Raw genomic sequence first — 19,481 nt, forward strand, 5'->3', positions numbered from 1 at the left:
CATTAATGAAGCAGCAGAAAAAGAAATTAAGGAATTGATTCCATTTGCAATTTCACCAAAAACAAAAAGATTCCTAAGAATAAACCTAACCAAAGAGATAAAAGACCTGACTCTGAAAACTGTAGAATACTTATGAAAGAAATTGAAGAGGACACAAATAAATGGAAGATGATTCCATGCTCATGGATTGGAAGAACAAATATTGTTACAATGCCTGTACTACTCAAAGCAATATACACATTTAATGCGATCCCTATCAAAATACCACCAGCATTTTTCAGAGTTAGAACAATTCTAAAATTTGCATGGAACCACAAAAGACCCAGAATAGCCAAAGCAATCCTGAAAAAGAAAAAAATAGAGGCATTACAATTCTGGATTCCAAGCTATATTACAAAGCTGTAGTCATCAAGATATTGATGACTAGCACAAAACAAACATGATGATTGTTTGTTTGATACTAATACAAAAACAAACAGATCAACAGAACAGAATAGAGAACCCAGAAATGGAATCTCAACTCTACGGTCAACTAATCTTCAGCAAAACTGGAAAGACTATCCAATGATAAAAGACAGTCTCTTTAAGAAATGGTGTTGGGAAAACTGGACAGCAACATGTAGAAGAATGAAACTAGACCACTTTCTTACATCATATACAACAATAAATTCAAAATGGATGAAAGACCTAAATATGAGATAGGAATTCGTCAAAATCCTAGAGGAGAACACAGACAGAAACCTCTTTGACCTTGGCCACAGCAACTTCTTACTGGACATGTCACTGTAGGCAAGGGAAACCAAAGCAAAAATGAACTGTTGGGACTTCATCAAGATAAAAAGCTTCTTGATAGTGAAAAAAACATTCAACAAGATGAAATAAAAGGCAGTCTACAGAATGGGGGGAGATATTTGCAAATGACATATCTGATAAAGCGCTAGTATCTAAAATCTATAAAGAACTTACCAAACTCAACACACAAAAAATAAATAATCCAGTTAAGAAATAGGCAGAAGACATGAATGAATAGATACTTTTCCAAAGAAGACATCCATATGGCTAACAGACGCATTTTTTTCATTTGCTTCCAATGTATTAATTGCTTGTTGAAGAATTTTATGAACACTAGTTCTAAGTCTTTGTCAGATAGTTCCCTCATTTCTGTTATCTCAGTGTTGGCATCTATTGTCTTTGAAATCTGAACATTCTGAGTACCATGTTATGATATTCTGGATATCATTTAAACCTTCTGTTTCAACTGGCTTTCTCTGACACCACTCTGGCAGGAGAAAGGGAGCACTGTTCCTTTCACTATCAAGAAGCTTATTTTTGGATGAGGAGTTAGAAGTCAAAGCCCAGGCACATCAAAGGTGGCTATATTGACAAACACCCCTCAACTTTTTTTTTTTTTTTTAGGATTTATTTCTTTATTAGAAAGAGAGAGAGAGAGAGAGAAAGAACACACGTGGGAGGGGTAGGGGGAGAGAGAATCTCAAGCAAAGTCCACACTGGGCTCAGAGCCTGACATGGGACTTGTTCTCACCACCCTGAGATCATGACCTAAGCCAAAACCAAGAGTTGGATGCTTAACTGTGCCACCCAGGTGCCCGCAAAGACTCCTTTAATTTGGGGTTGCAAACAACTACTCCCAAAGGTACTGGAAACCAGAACTAGATCAGACCTCCCAGATGGTACTAAGGCTGGAGGTTACCTGAATGTCTGTCCTCAGGTGGAGCCCACTATGCCAGTTGTCTAACTCTGTGTCTTTAGGAATTTTCTCTCATGCCAAGTCATTCTGAAGCACATAGTGACCCAGCAGCCAGAAGATCTTCTCTGGATTTGAGAGAACTAATCTGATTATCAGTGGCAGCAAAATTTAAAGATGCAAAATAAGCCTGAATGAACTTTGTGTATATATCCAATTTAAAAGGTGACAGTGTCCTATTGAAGGTCTGGCTATCTCGTTCATGTAGATTTTTCCAAGGCCATCCTATCCCCTAAATAGAACTACAGTCCACCCATAACTCCATTCTGGGTTTGTTGCATGAATAGAACAAACTTCTCATTCCAACCAGTCACACTTTTCCATAAAAAAAATAGGAATAATTCTCCCATAAATAGCCTATGTGTGCTGACAAATGGGAATTTGAAGCAGTATGATTAAATTACTGTTAAATTATTTAAGTGCCTCAGGTGAAACCATATAAGAGAGATGGTGCTTGACTTAGGGAGACACATCAGAAGGTGAGAAAGCAAAATTTGAAGGGAGGAAACTAGCTTGATTGCAGAAGCATTCCATATTAACATAAGGGAAGATGCTTCAGAGTAAGTCAACCTATCTGGAAAGGCCTTTGACTAGACTGTTGGCCTGTGGCCCTCAGGACGATGTTGCCTAGCAATGAACAGGGACTTGCCAGGCAGGTGCTAGGAAGAATACGTGCAGATAAATGCACACCCAACATGTACCAGCGTTCTGTTCCCCCCTTGAGATTGAGGCGTGAAATACAAGCCCCCATTTTCTCTCTGCGCAAACAGAATTGATGTTGATGCAATTGGACAGTTAAGGCAGAAATCCAATTACTGAGCTAATTAGCACCTTTGAATGGTAAGCACCAAATGTACAGGAGGAAAGCACTGGAGAAAAACTCAAATTACCCGTATGGCTGACAGTTCACCTTCTTAGTCTGGTGGAGAGCCAGAGGCCCCGGGGTACACAGGCAGTGTAGCTTAGTTGTTGCTGATCGAATTTAGCACTCTGCATTCTGTAGCCTTTTGCAAAGATAGCTTTCCAGTTAACATGGTTTTAGAAGGTGTTTTAATTCCCCAAGGAGTTTGGTAAATGACTTTCTTTTGGCTCAGCCCCACTTTAAAAATTGTTTATTCTGCCGCTGAAAATTTCATTTGTCCTAGGTCTTCAGGTGAAATTAAAATTCCATTTAGGGACTAACTATGGCGACATGGGATTTCTGCCTTCATTAGAAAGAATTTTGGTGTTTGCTTTATTTTTTGCCACCCTGGGCTCTTTTACTTTCAAAGCTGATCTGAGGGTATTTGGAAGGAAAACCGACACAGTAATAGAACAGAGTGGTAGGATTTACAGCCTTTTTGAGATGCAACAGAATTATTTCTTCTCTCCAACCCATTTGCAGACTCTGTCCCACAAAGCTCAAACAAGATCTTGCCTAGATGGTTCTCAAATATCTGAGACAGGTGAGGAAAAGAGAATACTTTTTTTTCTTAGTTCCATCTAAATACTTATTTTCTCTTCTGATTCCCAAGAGACAAGTTCACAACAGAAGTTTGCATTCTGAGGTTTCTTCTTAAGCACTCTTACTAACAAGTGCTTGTCATTTATTAAATCATACTCAGGATGTCAGCGATCATGTTTAACTCTAAGTTAGTGGCAGCTAGTCTCCTTTCTTCTTAGTGGGTGTCATGAGATAAAAAATAACTTAAGAAACAGCATCGTATTGGGCTCTTTATTCATGCCAGTTGTAAACAAAGGTGTGTCTTCATGCTGCTTTGGGTGTAAGAGGTGAATATAATAAAATGATCCACAAAGAAATACCTGACAGGGTAGAGTCAGCCTACTGGGTTCAAATCTGGCTCCATACTTATTAGCTCTGTGACCTTGGGCTCTATAGTTGATCTCACTTTATCTCAAGTTCCTCCTCAGACTGAATGGGTGTAATAAGAATACCCATTATTATACGGGTAATACCCTATGAAAGCAGCTGTATAATGAGTTAACTCACATAAAGTGCTTAAGCAGAGAAGTGCTGTGGCAATATTAGCTGTCATCATTTTTGGTAATATTAACCATGACAGGTTACCCAAAGGAGAGGTATGATGTGTGAAGACTCAAGTATGACATGAGTCTCACCTATAGCAGGTGTCAGGAACTTGTCCCTGAGAGCGATACTTGGGCCAGACTCGAAGCACTATAGAACTGTGTCAGGAAAGAGGGTGGGCCAGTAAGGATTCCAAGTAGAGGACACAAGGGTCACACAGAGTTCTAGGGGAGGCAGGGTGACAGGAATAGGAAATCGGAGCACACTGGAGAGATGGAAAGAGGCTAGCTAGCATGGTTGGAGTAGAAAAAGCAAAGGCAGAGGCCAGGCATGCTAAAGATCAGTTTTTTCACAAATGTTAGTAGGACCCTCATGATATTCAAACCTGTTTGTAAACCTGTATGCAATGATATATTTCTAGTGAAAGCCATTTCTTTATGGCTTAGGTTTAACCATATGAAATTGCCATCTTTGTACATCATGAACAGTTAAACTTCCAAGCTCATGTGATTGAAGTCAACCTCGTATTTCATCCTTCAGTGGATGAAACCACTGAATATCTGAAATAAACAGACAAAGCGGGTGAGGCACAGTGTCTCTGAGCAGAGTTGACTGTTGCACTTACCAAGGGCTTCTGGGACGTGTAAAGTTCAAAAATGGCTAAGGTGCTGGGGCAGAGTGGGTTGATAACACTGACACATGCGATTACTTGGGGATGCACTGTTGATTGGTCGGCCCTTAAGAAGTCTGGAATGAGTCTGTCCCCCATTGGCTGGCTTGCAGAAGCAGGGGGCCATGGGTTGGCTGGCTTACAGAGGCTACGGACTGAGGTGAGTTGAAATAGCTGAAGAGATTTAAAACTGGTTCTGACAGCTATTTGTTGCCATGGCTACGGACAATCTATCTTCTTCCAAGTTTGTAAGAGCTGATTTCATTCTTGTGGTTCAAGCGAAGAGAGGCCTAAAGAATATGCCCAGCACTTGACAGCAAGTGGTGGAACACTGACTCGCTCACCACAGTTTTGTGGGATCAATTTTAAAAGAAAGATGCCTGTGTGGGTACTGCTTTCAAATTCGGAAAGTGAGTGACCTTCCATTGGCAGTTCAAGTACTTGCTTTTATTTTATGGACCTGGTGCTCAGAATTGATAAGGCATCAGGCTGGTCTCCCAATCCTGAGATGTCATCATCCCTCCCCTCCATGTGTTTCTTGTACCTTTCCCTCTCTGTTATCTTAAGACACCTCTCTCTGCCTACAGCATTGTCACATTGGAGCAATCACCCTGATATGGGAGCTCCATATCCCCTGCGTTCCCCAACACACAGCCAATTCTGTAAACCAACTGTTTCTCATTTGTAATGATCCAGTCATGACCTTTTACCCCTTTGTGGTCCCTTCTAGCACAAGGCGTGTGGATAATTCTAACACAAGGCTGGTGGTTCAAATTGAAAAGGATCCAGGTAAGAAGATACCTTTCTTCTCTCTTTGTAAACTCTTTATCTATTTTCTTGTATAGATGGAGTCCTTCAATCTAAACAGGGGAAATGAGTTCTCATTCTTTTTAGTCATTGTAGAGATAATGCATATCTTGGTAATAAATATGCTGACTAGGAAAAGAAAACTAGGCAAATAGACTGACCGAGCATCCTGATTTGGTTTGGAAATGCTTTTCTCCATTACTTAGAATTGATGTGGTACCTGTTCAGTATAGAAGGACCGTCAATGAAGACATTTTAGTGTGTGACAAAAGGCAAGTACAGACTCTCAACCTTGCTATTCGTCTTGTAGCAAAAAAATTCTTAGGGAAGCCATTGGCATTATGATGTCCTCAAGGCAAATCATTCCAGGATCTAGGATCCAGAAATCTTCAGAAACTTCATTTAACATTAAGCTATGGACAATTTACTTCTAGGAAATTATTTTACTTTTTGGCTTTCTGTAATCCATCTTATTTTTAACCTTCTACCTCTTTTTTCCCTCATATCAGAAAGCAAATGTTCCATTTTTATCCTCCTCACTCTCTCCCCTGTGTCAAAAGTTTTGTCTAGGAAGAATTGTATCATGTCTTTATCTATATTTGAATTGCATATACATGACTAATTTGAAATGGGAAAATACCTGGAGATATGGGTTTATATTTTGTTAACGTAAAGTTCAACTTGTCAGTAAGTACAACTTCGGGCGGGGCGCGAATAGGCTATAAGTAAGTGTCTTTATGTGCAGCTGTGGGCCTCTATGACATTGCAGGGCCATTGACCTTAGGCATATGGATAGTTTCACAAGTGCATCTTCCCTCTAGTTATCCATAATAGTTGTCTCATTTTAATCCAATTATGTGGATCTCTGGTCAAGGTGTTCTACAAAGACTCCACTTCAGTGGTTGAAATTGTTCTGTTTTCTTTAAATATCAAACAGTTTGAACAATTAAACAAAAGTTAATTCTCTCAATAAGGCCTTCCCTTTAAAAGTGGCAGAGACTCAAAGTAACCTCTAATTAGTGTCTCGGAATGCATGCTGATTCATCATTGAGAATGAACTGATGGCAGGTCAGGCGGGCTTCATCTACACAGAGGATTTAGCATACTGATATTTCATTAGACTATGTGACATGACTCAGCCCACAGAGTAGTTTATTTCTCTCCATTAATTATAATCATGTTATAAATGCACCAATTTCAATTTGACTTTCAACTGTCATGAATGCCCTACGAAGATATTCATAATTTGATGATGTTATTTTATAGATTTCTTACAGGTGGATCAGTGTTCTTCCTTATGTAGGTACTTTCAGGGTCAGTCTTCACCTTTCTGCACCCCCAGTCATTCTCCCTTTCCCCAGGATATGGAGCAGGGGGAGTTCTGTTCAGATCTGCAGTCTTTATCTGGACCTTCCCTAACTTTGCCTCCACTCCAATAGACAGTCTAGAAGGGAGACTTGAAGTTTGCTTTAGGCATTTCTTCTTTAGAGCAGCTATGCTTCTCTGACTTTCCAGAGCCAGAATTTTCCTCCTAAACATAAGAGGCTCCTAAAATAAAAGTACAGAATGCAAACGTTTCTTCCAGACCCTTCCGGCGCTTCCTTCACCCACAAGACCCAAAACCACAGCAGGAGGATTTCCACATTTATCCAGTCTTCTCTCTAAAGAACGTTTCTGTGCTTCATTACGAGAGATCAGATAGAGGGAGTGGAAAGGAGATTAAAGGAAACACACCATGAACCCCCAATTCCACACTCCCTCCAACATTCCCTCTCCTCTCCTGTATCCTTCCTTCACTCCTTTCATGGTGTTATCATCCACCAATTAGAATGGCTAAAATTAAATAAGCAAACACGCAACTGCCGACAATGCCAAGTCTCAACAAAGATGAAGAACAATTTGAACTCTCAATCATTGAGGCTGGCGAGGGTGCAAATATGATACAGCCGCTTTGCAGAATGGCAGGCCCATTCCCAGGTTTTACACAAGAGAAACAAAAACTTACACTCACATAAACTTCCACTCATGAATATTTTTGGTGAATTTCCTCCTAATCACTAAAACTGGAAACAACCCAAATGTCCTCCAATTGATGAATGGATAAACAGGCTCTAGTACATGCATATTACAGAATACCGCTCAACACTGAAGCAGAACAGACTGCTGGATGCCACAAAATTGGTGAATGTCAATTGCGCACTAAAAAAGAATTTTTATCTTACACAGATTATCCCTCAATAAATCTGAATTATATGTATATATAATTTCAAAGCAGCAAATGACATCTATATAATATCTATGTTATTATAATATATAAAACATGTATTTGTATATGATATATAAGACTAGCAGTAATTGTTTATATTGTAGCATATACATATGCATTGATGCTGTCTATTGTCTCTAATCCTCAATGATTTTGATTTCAAAAAGCCCCAGGAGTTACATGACAGTTGTGCTCTTAAAAATAAAATTCTCGGGCAGCCCAGGTGGCTCAGCGGTTTAGCGCTGCCTTCAGTCCAGGGTGTGATCCTGGGGACCCGGGATCGAGTCCCACATCGGGCTCCCTGCATGGAGCCTGCTTCTCCCTCTGCCTGTGTCTCTGTGCCTCTGTGTGTGTGTGTGTGTGTGTGTGTGTGTGTGTGTGTGTCTCATGAATAAATAAATAAAATCTTTAAAAATAAAAAAAAAATTCTGGGATCCCTGGGTGGCGCAGCGGTTTGGCGCCTGCCTTTGGCCCAGGGCGCGATCCTGGAGACCCAGGATCGAATCCCACGTCGGGCTCCCGGTGCATGGAGCCTGCTTCTCCCTCTGCCTGTGTTTCTGCCTCTCTCTCTCTCTCTCTCCCTGTGTGACTATCATAAATAAATAAAAATTTTTAAAAAATTCTCTTAAAGAGGCTGTATGATCCATGGTGTTATCGATGATTCAACAGATATTTAGCTAGTCCCTTGTGCATGGTAGGACTTCTGTGAGTGTTAGGACCCAGAAATAAGCAAATTCAGACATGGATCCCATTACCTTCACTACATATTTTCTTCACTTTACGTTCTCCACTGCATTGAATCAATCAAATGTGAATCAATTAACCATATACACATAAAAACCAAAAGTCAGATTCCAACTGTGACACATGCTTCAGAGCAGAGGCTCATGGTGCTGAGATCCTGTGATGGGGGATTTGGCCCAGTGAAGTGGTCAGTGGAGGCTTCTCTGAAGTAGCCATGAAGATGAAGTCTGAAGAATAATAAGTGTTAAGAAGCCAGAGAGGCATGAAAGAACAACCAGGGCAGAGAGACCGGTGTCTACAAAGGCCCAGGGTGGGCAAGACATGAGAGTCTCTCCATTGAAAGAAGTTCTATGCAGAGCATAAGGGAGGAGGAGGAAGTTTGTGGGAAGTAAGGACGGAGACTGAAATAAGAAGCAGATCCTGCATGCTTCTTGTATGTCCATATAGCCCAGATTTGCTCCTAGCTTATACCTGTGACTGTCCCAGCTTAGACCTGGGAATGCTAAATTATAGGGAACCCCATTATAGGTGGTATGAAGAAGCCTCATCTCTATCCCTAGAGCACTGAAAAACCACTAAAGGCTTGAAGTAATGGGGTTGAGAGGTCTTAGGAAGTACATCCAGCTTCTCAATTTGAAAAGCTCATTCTGGCTGTGGTGTGGGGAGTGGATCAGGCAGCTGGTCCCGGTGAACATACACAGGTGAGTCATATAACTAGTGTGGCTGTCCATTTGAGAAATAATGCAGCTTGGAATAAGGTAGGGGTAATGCAAATGGAGAAGGATGCAAAAGAGTATTTGAAGAAAGCAAAGTTGAGAGGCTGGCGTGTGAAGGAGGGGGAACAGAGATCCCTGCTTATGGCTACCCTGGGGGGTGGTACCATTTGCTGAGATGGGCAACGGAAGGGGGAACCCGATGTGGGTATGTTGAAAATGAGGAGCATTTGAGACATAAAAGAACAGATGTTAAATAAACAAGTCAGTATATAGGTCTAGTGTTGAGACAAGAGATCTCTGCTGGAACTATGAATTTGTAAGTCATCTGCAGTAAGTCAATAATTTAATCCACTTATATATATATTGTCCCTGGAAAGACAATAAAGGGAAAAAATAGGAGGGTCTCACAAAGTCAACAAAAATGAGCAAAGTATCTAAAAAGCCTGATTTACCCTTAATCAAAATGACAACTCACTGTTTCCTAGGTCTGAGCGTACTCTCTGAGCGTATTTCCTGTTCTGTCTTTAGGGAATGATGACAACAATCTTAATTCCATCTTCTACGAGCACCTGACCAGGGCTCTGCAGGAGTCCTTGTGTGGAGACTTAGTCCTTGGTCGATGGGGTAACTACAGCTCTGGCGATTGCTTTATTTTGGCCTCAGACTACCTCAATGCTTTTGTTCACCTGATTGAAATTGGAAATGGTCTTGTCACTTTTCAGCTTCGAGGACTGGAATTTCGAGGTAAGAATCTCTTCATTGTGGAAGGTGTTGGATGCCAGTTGCCTCATTTAATTATCGTGCAAAGCTTTAATAAGTTGCTGTGAAAGAGCAATAATTGAATGCCTGTCCTATAGACCGAGAATTAGGGAGCTGGTTACATACAACTGCCTTTATTTATGTATTCTGATATAGGCACATCCCAGTTGTCTGAGAGGGTAGTGAAGGGAAATGCATCATCAGGTGTAAACCTTTGGAGCGGCAAAGTCAGGGCTCTGGTTTTAGTCCTTCTGGGAAAAACTCAGAAGTGACAGGAGGTTGTGGAACATGCATGGGATCCATGTGGAGGCCAGACCTGGAACAGAACCTGCTTCTGTGGGTTTCGGGTGTTGAGGTCTGTAGTGGGCAATCATTCAGGGTCTGAGTTTTCTCTTCCACCGTAGAATGAGAGGAGGAAGAAGAATAGTGGCCTCAAAAAGTGTAACTTAGGGATCCCTGGGTGGCGCAGCGGTTTGGCGCCTGCCTTTGGCCCAGGGCGCGATCCTGGAGACCCGGCATCGAATCCCACGTCGGGCTCCCGGTGCATGGAGCCTGCTTCTCCCTCTGCCTGTGTCTCTGCCTCTCTCTCTCTCTCCTCTGTGACTATCATGAATAAATAAATAAAATCTTAAAAAAAAAAAAAGTGTAACTTAAATGAGATCATGTATATGCGGGCACTCTGTGGATGCTTATTGCTTTGCATTTACTGAGTTGACCTGAATCTTGAAAGCGTGACCCTGGTTTTTCCATTAATCCGATGCTGGAACCTAGTGGTGGAGCCTGCAAGGATTAGCATAACAGATGTGCTCCAGGTCCCTTCTCCTATGGTCTTCGTTTATTCAATACATGTTTTTCTAATACCTCCTCTGTGTCTGGCCAACTTCTAATGCTGGAGGTGCCATAAGCACATGGCCTGAAAGACTCTCAGCCTCGTGATGTTGACCTTCAGTGGGAGATGCGGAGAACGAACATATGAACAAATGAGCAAACTAATCACAATGGTGGAGAGCGCTATGAAGGATGTAAATAAGGCTTCTGTGACCATGATCCCTGCAGAGGCAAGGCCGAAGCACTGCTACATCAGACAGGCAGCCAGGAAAGGCAGGCAGGAAGAAGGATGTTGCAGATTGGGGGCTGGTGGGCGCTGTGTGGCTGTGGGGGAGCGCTGACGTGACCAGAGCTAACCAGCATGCTGGCAGTGCCATGCACAGGAGGAGGTGGGAGCCTCGGCAGGTGGGGGCTCCTAGCCAGGGTGAGGGGCTGCAGTTATTCTGTGCATAACAGGGAGCTGTGTATGGGTTCCGGAAATGGGACAGCTGACCTAATTCATGCTTTCAGAGATTGTTCATGTAGCTGTGTGGAGACTGTCCACGGGGGGCAAAAGCAGAAACAGAAAAGCAATATAGGAGTGTCTTAGAGTCACCCAAACAGGAAAGGAAGGTGGAGACAGAGAGGCACAGGGAGACTTGTAGATGGAAAGGGCCGGGCCCAGTGTTGGGGGGTGCAGGAAAGAGGAGGCTCAGCATGCTCCCCACTTTCCAGGTTGAGTGCCTGGGTGGACAGAGGTGCGTTTACTGAGACTAAGAAGCCTGGATGAAGAACAGGACTTTTGGGTTTGGGATGTAATCAAGGGCTCCATTTTGGATATTTATTTTTTAAATGCCCTTGATTCATCTAAGTGAACCAATCAAGTAACCATCTAAGTGAACTGAACATAAGAGCCTTATATTCATTCAGAAGACACTTATCAAGCTATGTGCTGTGAATACAAAAGTGCAGGCCCCCACTTAAAGAAGCTTGGAACCTTCCTGACAAGAGACACATACTGAGCAATGAGGGTCATGGCAGTGCCATGCATGGGGTGCCATGGGGTCCAGAAGAGGCACTGGGATCAGACTGGGGTTGTGGGTCAGCTCAGCAGAGGAGAGGCTACAGTTGGAGGGGAGAGGCAGGCACATGATGATAAAGAGGCACAGAGTAGCCAGAATGTGGTTTGGAGAAAGGGGTCCCAGACAACGCTGGAAAGATGAGTAAGAGCCAGGTCCTCGCCATCCAGAACTTCACAGGGTTAACAATATACCTTTTAGCTGAGAACAAATCACCATTATTTTATATCTTTAGCACAATTACCTAACTCTTTAACCCAGTTTTTTGGTTCCAAGCATTAGTTTTGTGGATATCCATTACTTTTATTAGCATTCCTATATAAGTTTGTACAATAGATTTTTGGGGGGAGGGGAATAGTGGGTTCTGTGGCTTAAGCATGGATTCTGTGCATTCTTACAAATTTTAAAAATCTAATTCAAGGAACTTACTTTGGGGATAGGCACCATGTCACTCCCATCATGTTCTATTGGCCAAAGCCATCCCCAAGGACAGCTCCAACTTGTGTGGTAGAAAATGGCCCTGTCGCACTGCATGAGTCACTGGGAGCCAATCTCATAACAACACACTAGACTCTGGAAGCTGCCACAGGTGAAATCTGGAAGGAGCTTCAGAACCAACATGTGTGTGCTCGAGCATGAGATAGAGGCAGTTGTGTTATGTGAGACTGCCCAGGAGGGTCTCCTGAGGTGGTTTTTCTTCCTCCTGCCAACCACGGTAGAAATGTAACCTGCCTGTAAGAATAGCCTAAGCCTAATAATGAAGTCTTGGGAACAAAATGCCAGTTAACCTGTCCCGATACCACTCCTCCCATAAAATACATTTTCTTTGACCTAGTTCTACTGTAGTCTAGAACAGCCCTATTAAGAGAACATGACAAAACCATAAGTTATGTTTTAGTTGCTGGAGAAATTCAGTTGACCTAAAGTGACTCTTTCTTTTTATATCTTTTTGTATTATATATTACAGTGTTCCCAGGGAAGATTTTGTTTTCTTTCTCCTCCTTGAATATTTTTCTAAGATATCCCCTCAGTATTTCACTATTCTCTCCAATTCCCTATTTTCCCAAATAGCAGGCTTTATTTTGGTTTAATTTTACCTACTTCAGTATGACCTGGGGCAGTTAGAATCCAGGTGTGCTGGTTCTCATTTCTGAAGGACACTGAAGCCGTCAGTGAAAAAGTGAGCTGCTCACGGCACAGATTGACTCTCAGGAAATGAATAATGCACTCTGGATAGCCTCCCGTGGCCAAGGAGCAAGAGAATCACCTGTTTATTTCTCACTGCAAAGGATGCAGTTGTATCAATAGGAGTTTTTAGTTGCAAGCAACAGAAATCAACTCTAGCTAACTTAACCAGGAGAAGGGTTTATTGGAAGATATTGCACAGGGAACAGACTTTCTGAGAAGGCTGGAAAAGCAGGCTTGGTGGCTATAAGTCAAGTCAATGTCTAAAATCACACCACAGCACTGATGCCATGAAGCAGTCACATCTTGGTGGAGGGACCCAGGCACTGCCCTTACTCTATCGACACCATGATCCTGGATACTGGATGCTGCTGCTGCCCCTGCTACCCCCTGAATCTGGATGAAGAGCCCCTACCACCATCTCCCTTACAGAATATATCCCATGCACCTGCTTCTTTGTGACACTAGCTCATTAGTCAAAGTCTGGGGTGCATCTCATGGATAAAGCTGAGATGCATATGCTCTAGATGCAAGGGAGGCTGGGAAAGAGAGTGTCTAAGTTCTCAGTTCTGGGTGGAGGGATGACCACTCCCTCTTGCCAAGACTCATCATCAGCTGAAGTCATGCTAGCTGCTGTCATAGTTAAGTCCCACATCTCTGTGGCTGACACAACAGATGCTTATTTTGCACTCACATAGAATCTGATCAGTGAGAGGAGGTGATAGAATAGAGGATGGTTCCCTTTCACACCATCAAGGGTCCTGGCTAATAGAACCTCTGCCCTAGCACATTGCTTTTGAGGTCACTCTGAGCTTAAACATCAAGCTGGCAGGGAGTGGAAGATTGCCCGAAAGGTTGTTTGGGGATAGGCCTAAGCCTGGAATGCATTATTTGCTCTTATATGCTATTGTTTAGAAGTAACATAACTATAAGAGAAGCTGGGAAATGTCTAGCTGAGTACTCAGGAGAAAAAGTAAAAGTAAAAAGTTAGTGAACAGTTAGCCAGTCTGGCATATACTAGGTAATTTTCCAAACATACAATAGAGGTTTAGATCCTGAATAGTCCCCCAGAATAATTAGGGCCCATGGCACATCATTTTTCTGTTAGCTGATACCATAGAGAATGATTGAAACAAATTCAAGTCAAGAATACAAATAAGGAAGGCACATTTTTCTATCCTACTTCTTTTGGCTCATGCATGCTAAAATAGAAATAAATTCTTGTTAAATGTAAAGAAACAGGACTCTGGTGCCTTTGCTGCTCTTGGGTTTATGGGTATTATTTGCATCTACCTAACCAGGGAGCCTTTTGGAAAATCATTCAAGACCTGACAGACTAGTCATTGACTTTACATCTAAGTCAGGGTAACAGATAATGCACTTTAGAAGGCCAGCAGTGTGAGGGGCACCAGATTCAAGGTCTCTCAAAAGAAATGGAATCTATTATATTTTAGGTCCCTTTTAACCATCATGACACAGAAAAATGGAAAAGGGAGAGTTGATTATCTGTTCAATCCATTTTTGTTCTCCTTTAGTCATCCAGGTGACCCGGGCTGATTGGTTCACCTATTTCTGTCAGAGGAGAGACAAAAGAATGAGGAACCTCACTGTTGGAAACAGGAGAAGCCAGGCAACTTGAGAATATTGTCTGAAGAGAGGAAGGACCAAGAGTAGGAGCCAAAAGTAAAAGGCACTGGAGGGAGGCTCTATGAGATGCGTGTGAACTCCAAGCTAGGGAGAGGGCACTGGCCTTTGAAGATGACACCTACCCTTAGAACAGCCACAATCCCATCTCTTCATCCTACTTAATGAATTAACAAATGGGAAAGCAAGGCACCAGGAGAGGAATACTTTCTGCAGGCTCATGGCTAGTGAGCTGGAACTAGGCAAACCCACGTGACTCTGGCTCTTAACCAGAACTTCTCTTTCTACCTGACCATTTTCCCTTCTTCTTCCCTTTCAGGCCTTCTGGATGTGTGTTTGGATTTGGACTGTGGTGCTCATTTAGTTTACAAAACGCTAAGTAACTGGGGTAAAATGCCTTCAGTCACTTGCACATCCTTTCAGAAGCTCCACATATTTTTCTAGTTGCCAAAGAAACAGCAACCAAAAGATATTTAAGATATTTAACAGAGCATCACAAGTGTCTTGGCCTTTCAGATTCTTGATTCCATCATTGGAGCCTTGGTGTGATTTCCACATTCCTAGTGTCTTTCTAGTTCTGACAGTCTATTAGGTCAGGCAATATAAACTACTTCCACCATATAATGCACTTGGGGGAAAGTCAAAACCCTCCTCTCTGCTGGAGCCCAAGTACAGTTCTCTCCCGGGGAGTAGGTGCTGTTGGTGGACATCCCAGTCTTGAGACCATGGCTGGTGTCAAGAAGGAAGCTGAGCATCTGTGGACTTCTTGCTAATATAGCACCACACAGGGAAGGTCGGCTCTCCTGAGCACTAGCACACCAGCTGCTGAAAGGACTGGGCATCAGAAGCACTATCACAGCAGTAAAGCAGGGCAGGATTTCAGGCAAAGGAAAGAGGAGGGCTTGCTGTGATGGCAAGTGATAGAATCCCAGGGGCTGAGAGGATGGAATCCATGGTAGCTTATCTACAGTAGCAGGAGAGGAGAGCGAGCATATGGCCCAGATGCAGGTAAGAGATGGGTGTGAGGGGGAAGAATGGATGGAGTGGGGGTGGGGAATATATTTGACCAGTATGAAGAGCCCACTTGAGGTTAGGGATTGTGATTTTAAAGGAAGGTGTGTTAATGTTGCTCATGGTTTCCCTAAGCCACATTCAGCTTCATGGATGCAGGTATAGAACAATAGAGCTGGCCTTAATCAAGATAGAGACTGAGTCAATTGAATGCCATAAAGTAAAACAAGGACAAGGGAACTGACAGTGTGTGCAAGGGTGTGATGATGACTGCAATGCCTGGCCACAGAATGCAAGCTGAGGGAGAGAGGGGGTGGTGAGGGAATGAGAATAGGGGGATAGGACCTGGTGAAGGACTTTCTAGATCCAAGAAAAGTGTCAGGATTGTTGACGTTGCAATGTTAGAGGGAATGAGCTGGAAAAATAGGAGGTGATTGCTGGAGAGCAGGGGGTTTGAACATTCATAAGGGGAGACAATGTTGGGTAATCACAGCCTAGGGTCATGGCCGTGGAAATGAGCAGTTGAAGTTGAGTGGAGATGAGATCATTAGAGGAATGGGAGTCTGGGACCAAGATGCTGGAAGGATCATCTCTGTGGATCCTTAAATCTCAAGACGGATGGCTAGAGGTATGCTGGGGAGTGACAGTGACCCTGAGCCGGAATCTTCATGGACTTGGAGTGACCCTGGAAGGGCCCTGGAAGGAGGCAATGAGGGAGAATGATGTTGCACAGACAGAGAATGGCCTCACAGCATCATTGGGAAGCAAGAGGAGGTCTTCCATCCTCCCAGACCTTGGGGTTGGAGGACTGTGGGAAAATGACGAGCCCCATTTGGGGGAGCTGCAAAGGAGACAGGGAGAGCCAGCTCTCCAATAAGATACCAAGGAGAAGAGGAGAACATGCAGAGAAGTTGAGGAATAGACCATGAGTTCCCGAGGGCAAAGCAAAAGGATCTCAAGGATTTGTAACCTGGGTGGAGGCTGGGTGGTAGTTGCGATTGGGTCAGAAAATGTGATTTATACAGCACTATGGAAATTAGGCTACAGGGGGTCCTGAGCTCCCCATGGCAAATGATATGAACCACCATAAAGCAGTGTTCTCTCAAGGGTGATGAAGCGGATCCTATCATCTAAGGCTGAGTCACATGCAAATGGAAATTTTGGGGCTGCTGAGATGAAATTTAGTTATGCATGCAGCTTTCATTAGCCTCATTAATACAGGACTGCTACATTTTTGTCACAGCAAGATCAGTTTTCCAGAAATCTTCTTAGGGGAGGCCTTAGGAAATATTAAAGTGTCATTTGATAAAGTGGAATTTTGGAAAGCGGTAACAGAAATGCATGATGTTATGTGGACATTTACCTTTTCTATTAGTTGCCTAACTACAATTTTCTGTCAATTAATCTTTTCTCAGTACTTTTTTATGATGAATGATACTGCATTTATATATATTTTGTTTTGTATATACATTTCCATGGGATCAAATACTTTCAGTGTTTGCTCATACAGTAGTTAAACAACAAAGCAACCAATATAGATTACTTTGTCCTCTTATTTAGAACAAAGTCTGGATGTTTGTTTTTAGGTCCTTGTATGTATAGGTCATGAATCTTTGGGATCAGAATGTTACCATGATGTCAGACATGTGGCCACATGTGGTGGGTGGTCAATAATAAAATTGATAATAAAATAATAAGTAATAATTTAAAAACCAAAGCTTATTTTCAGTATTCTTGCAAAGTTTATATATGCAGTTCTTTATTCATGCATGCTGTGAAATATTGATTAAACCAAGTTCTTTTAGACTGTGAGGCTCTCAAAGGTGGAGACTCTTTGTCTTATTCATGTCCTTCCTACCATGTGTCGATGGGCTCATGTGGGAAGTCCAGTGAACATTGGTTGAGGGAGAAAATAGAAACCATCTAAGGTTTCCTGAACATCAGTTCTTTGCCAGGTACCATTCTAAGCACTTTAATTTTAGTCCTCATAATATTCTAGAATATTTTGTATTATAACTCTATAAAGTGAGCTGGTGTTATTATCCCTATTTGAGACATAAAAAAGTTGAGGAAATGAGATTCAGTAAGTTGCTCCAGGCCCCAGTGGTGGAGGAGGGGTAAGCACCTGGATGTGGATGTCCCTGAAGTCCATGATCTTTGCAGTAGAACACACTGCCATGGAGGGAATGGAGAGGATGGAGGGAGGGAGGGGGAAGGAGGGAAGGAGGGAAAGAAGGAAGGAAGGAAGGAAGGAAGGAAGGAAGGAAGGAAGGAAGGAAGGAAGGAAGGAAGGAAGGAAGGAAGGAAGGGAGGGAGGGAGGGAGGGAGGGAAGGAGGGAAAGAAGGAAGGAAGGAAGGAAGGAAGGAAGGAAGGAAGGGAGGGAGGGAGGGAGGGAGGGAGGGAGGGAGGGAGGGAGGAAGGAGAAAGAAATGAATAAGTAACCATTATTTTTAAATCTCACTGGTTGTTGAAACATAAAAGTTTTACATGAAAGTGCTCATAAAAATTAAGATGGCGTCACCACTGTTAGCAGCTCAGTTTCTTGAATGATCAACTGCCTTAACAACTGTGAAATCTGAAAGGCTCTTGCAGAGTGAATGTGGGAAGCTAAGGCAGGGTGTAGCCACACACATTACCAGTGGATCTGGAAAATCCTATCAAATAAAGGATTTATGTGCCTGTTTGCATGAATTGGTCTCAGCCATCTCATAGTCTGGCTAACACTCCATAATCACTGGCCTGTGGGGACATTTTTAAAATAATTGTGTCACTAATCTTATCTAAAGTTCATCCAACCCAAACCTTTCTCCTAACTGGCAAATCCATGGAGAGCCATAGCTACCCCACTAATCTTGAAACTAGAATTCTTTCTTCTCTATGGCAACATTCAGGTCATTAGCGCGTCTTTAGTTCCTACTCGGCTTGAGTAATCTGTTCAATCCCTTGGGTCCAACCTTTACCCATAAAATAATAGGTTCTCCATTTAGAATTCCTTAACACATATTCTTCTTCATTTCAAATTATGTGACTTGTTAGTGAGAGAGACAAAGCCATGCTTGTCTAGATATAGCCAGTCTGTGAGAAAAAAAGGAGGCTTTCCTGTTGAACATTAACAGAGTCTGCATATTTTAACAACACTCAAAAATAAGTTTGTTGGAGAAAAGTAAAATAAGACAACTTGGAATTAAATATGAATGAGAAAGTATCTGACTCTTCTGTGTAAGGCGGAGTGCCTTGGTTTTCTCATCTGTGAGTGGGGCAGGAGCAGGAGAAAAAACATATTATTCACAGAGATAATTATTATATATTTCAGTGTTTCTTATACCTCATGGTTTCAAACCCACCCAATATAAGGTACAGTGTACACAAAGTGACTTGGTTCATTTCATTTTCTCCTATGGGCTGGTGTAAATTCAGAGGGCTTTTGCCTATGATTTGTATAGCTTTATTAGACAGTGTATGATAAAGGAGAAAATACTGATTTTAAATTCAAAAGACCAGACTGTTCTACCAGAGAAGTTGCTTTTGAGACTCAGTGTCCTCATTTATAAAAGGAGAAATTACACCTGCACAAGCAGGTTAATGTGTGCAAAAAATGAGATGCTATCTGATACATCACTTTTCAAGTTGATAAAAATTACATAAATAGGTGATGTTTTGAAATAAAAATTCTCCGAGAAGAAACAATGCTGTTTAACTGAAAGGTATTTCACCATGTTTAAAATCCAGCTTGCCAAACAGGACATAAGAGAATTTAATTCATATGGAAATGTCTTAATACAAATTGAGTCTCCTTGAAATATAAAATGGTTATATGCTATGCTGTGCCCACAAAATCAAACAGATATAAATTATTCTAACATATTTTTCCCCTACTGCACACTGGGCCAATACACTTCTAGATTCTCCTCATGCTCTTGTCCAATGCTGATGAAGGCTTGGAATTTGGGACTAGGGGAGAAATTATCCGGTAAAATAATAAAGAAATAAACTATTCAGTG

At 42.2% G+C, this 19,481-nt stretch overlaps 1 protein-coding gene across 2 annotated transcripts in view; it reads left to right on the forward strand.

Annotated features, from left to right (window-relative positions):
- PCNX2 (pecanex 2) overlaps window positions 1–19,481 on the forward strand; it is a 289,788-nt gene that overhangs the window by 228,200 nt on the left and 42,107 nt on the right. For both annotated transcript variants that reach the window (XM_038533888.1, XM_038533889.1), the window contains 2 exons: window positions 5,192–5,250; window positions 9,523–9,738. In XM_038533888.1, the coding sequence (XP_038389816.1) occupies window positions 5,192–5,250; window positions 9,523–9,738 (275 nt within the window). The remainder of the gene's footprint in view (window positions 1–5,191; window positions 5,251–9,522; window positions 9,739–19,481) is intronic.

The sequence above is a fragment of the Canis lupus genome, chromosome 4, assembly GCF_011100685.1.
Source record: "Canis lupus familiaris isolate Mischka breed German Shepherd chromosome 4, alternate assembly UU_Cfam_GSD_1.0, whole genome shotgun sequence".
NCBI lineage: Eukaryota > Metazoa > Chordata > Mammalia > Carnivora > Canidae > Canis > Canis lupus.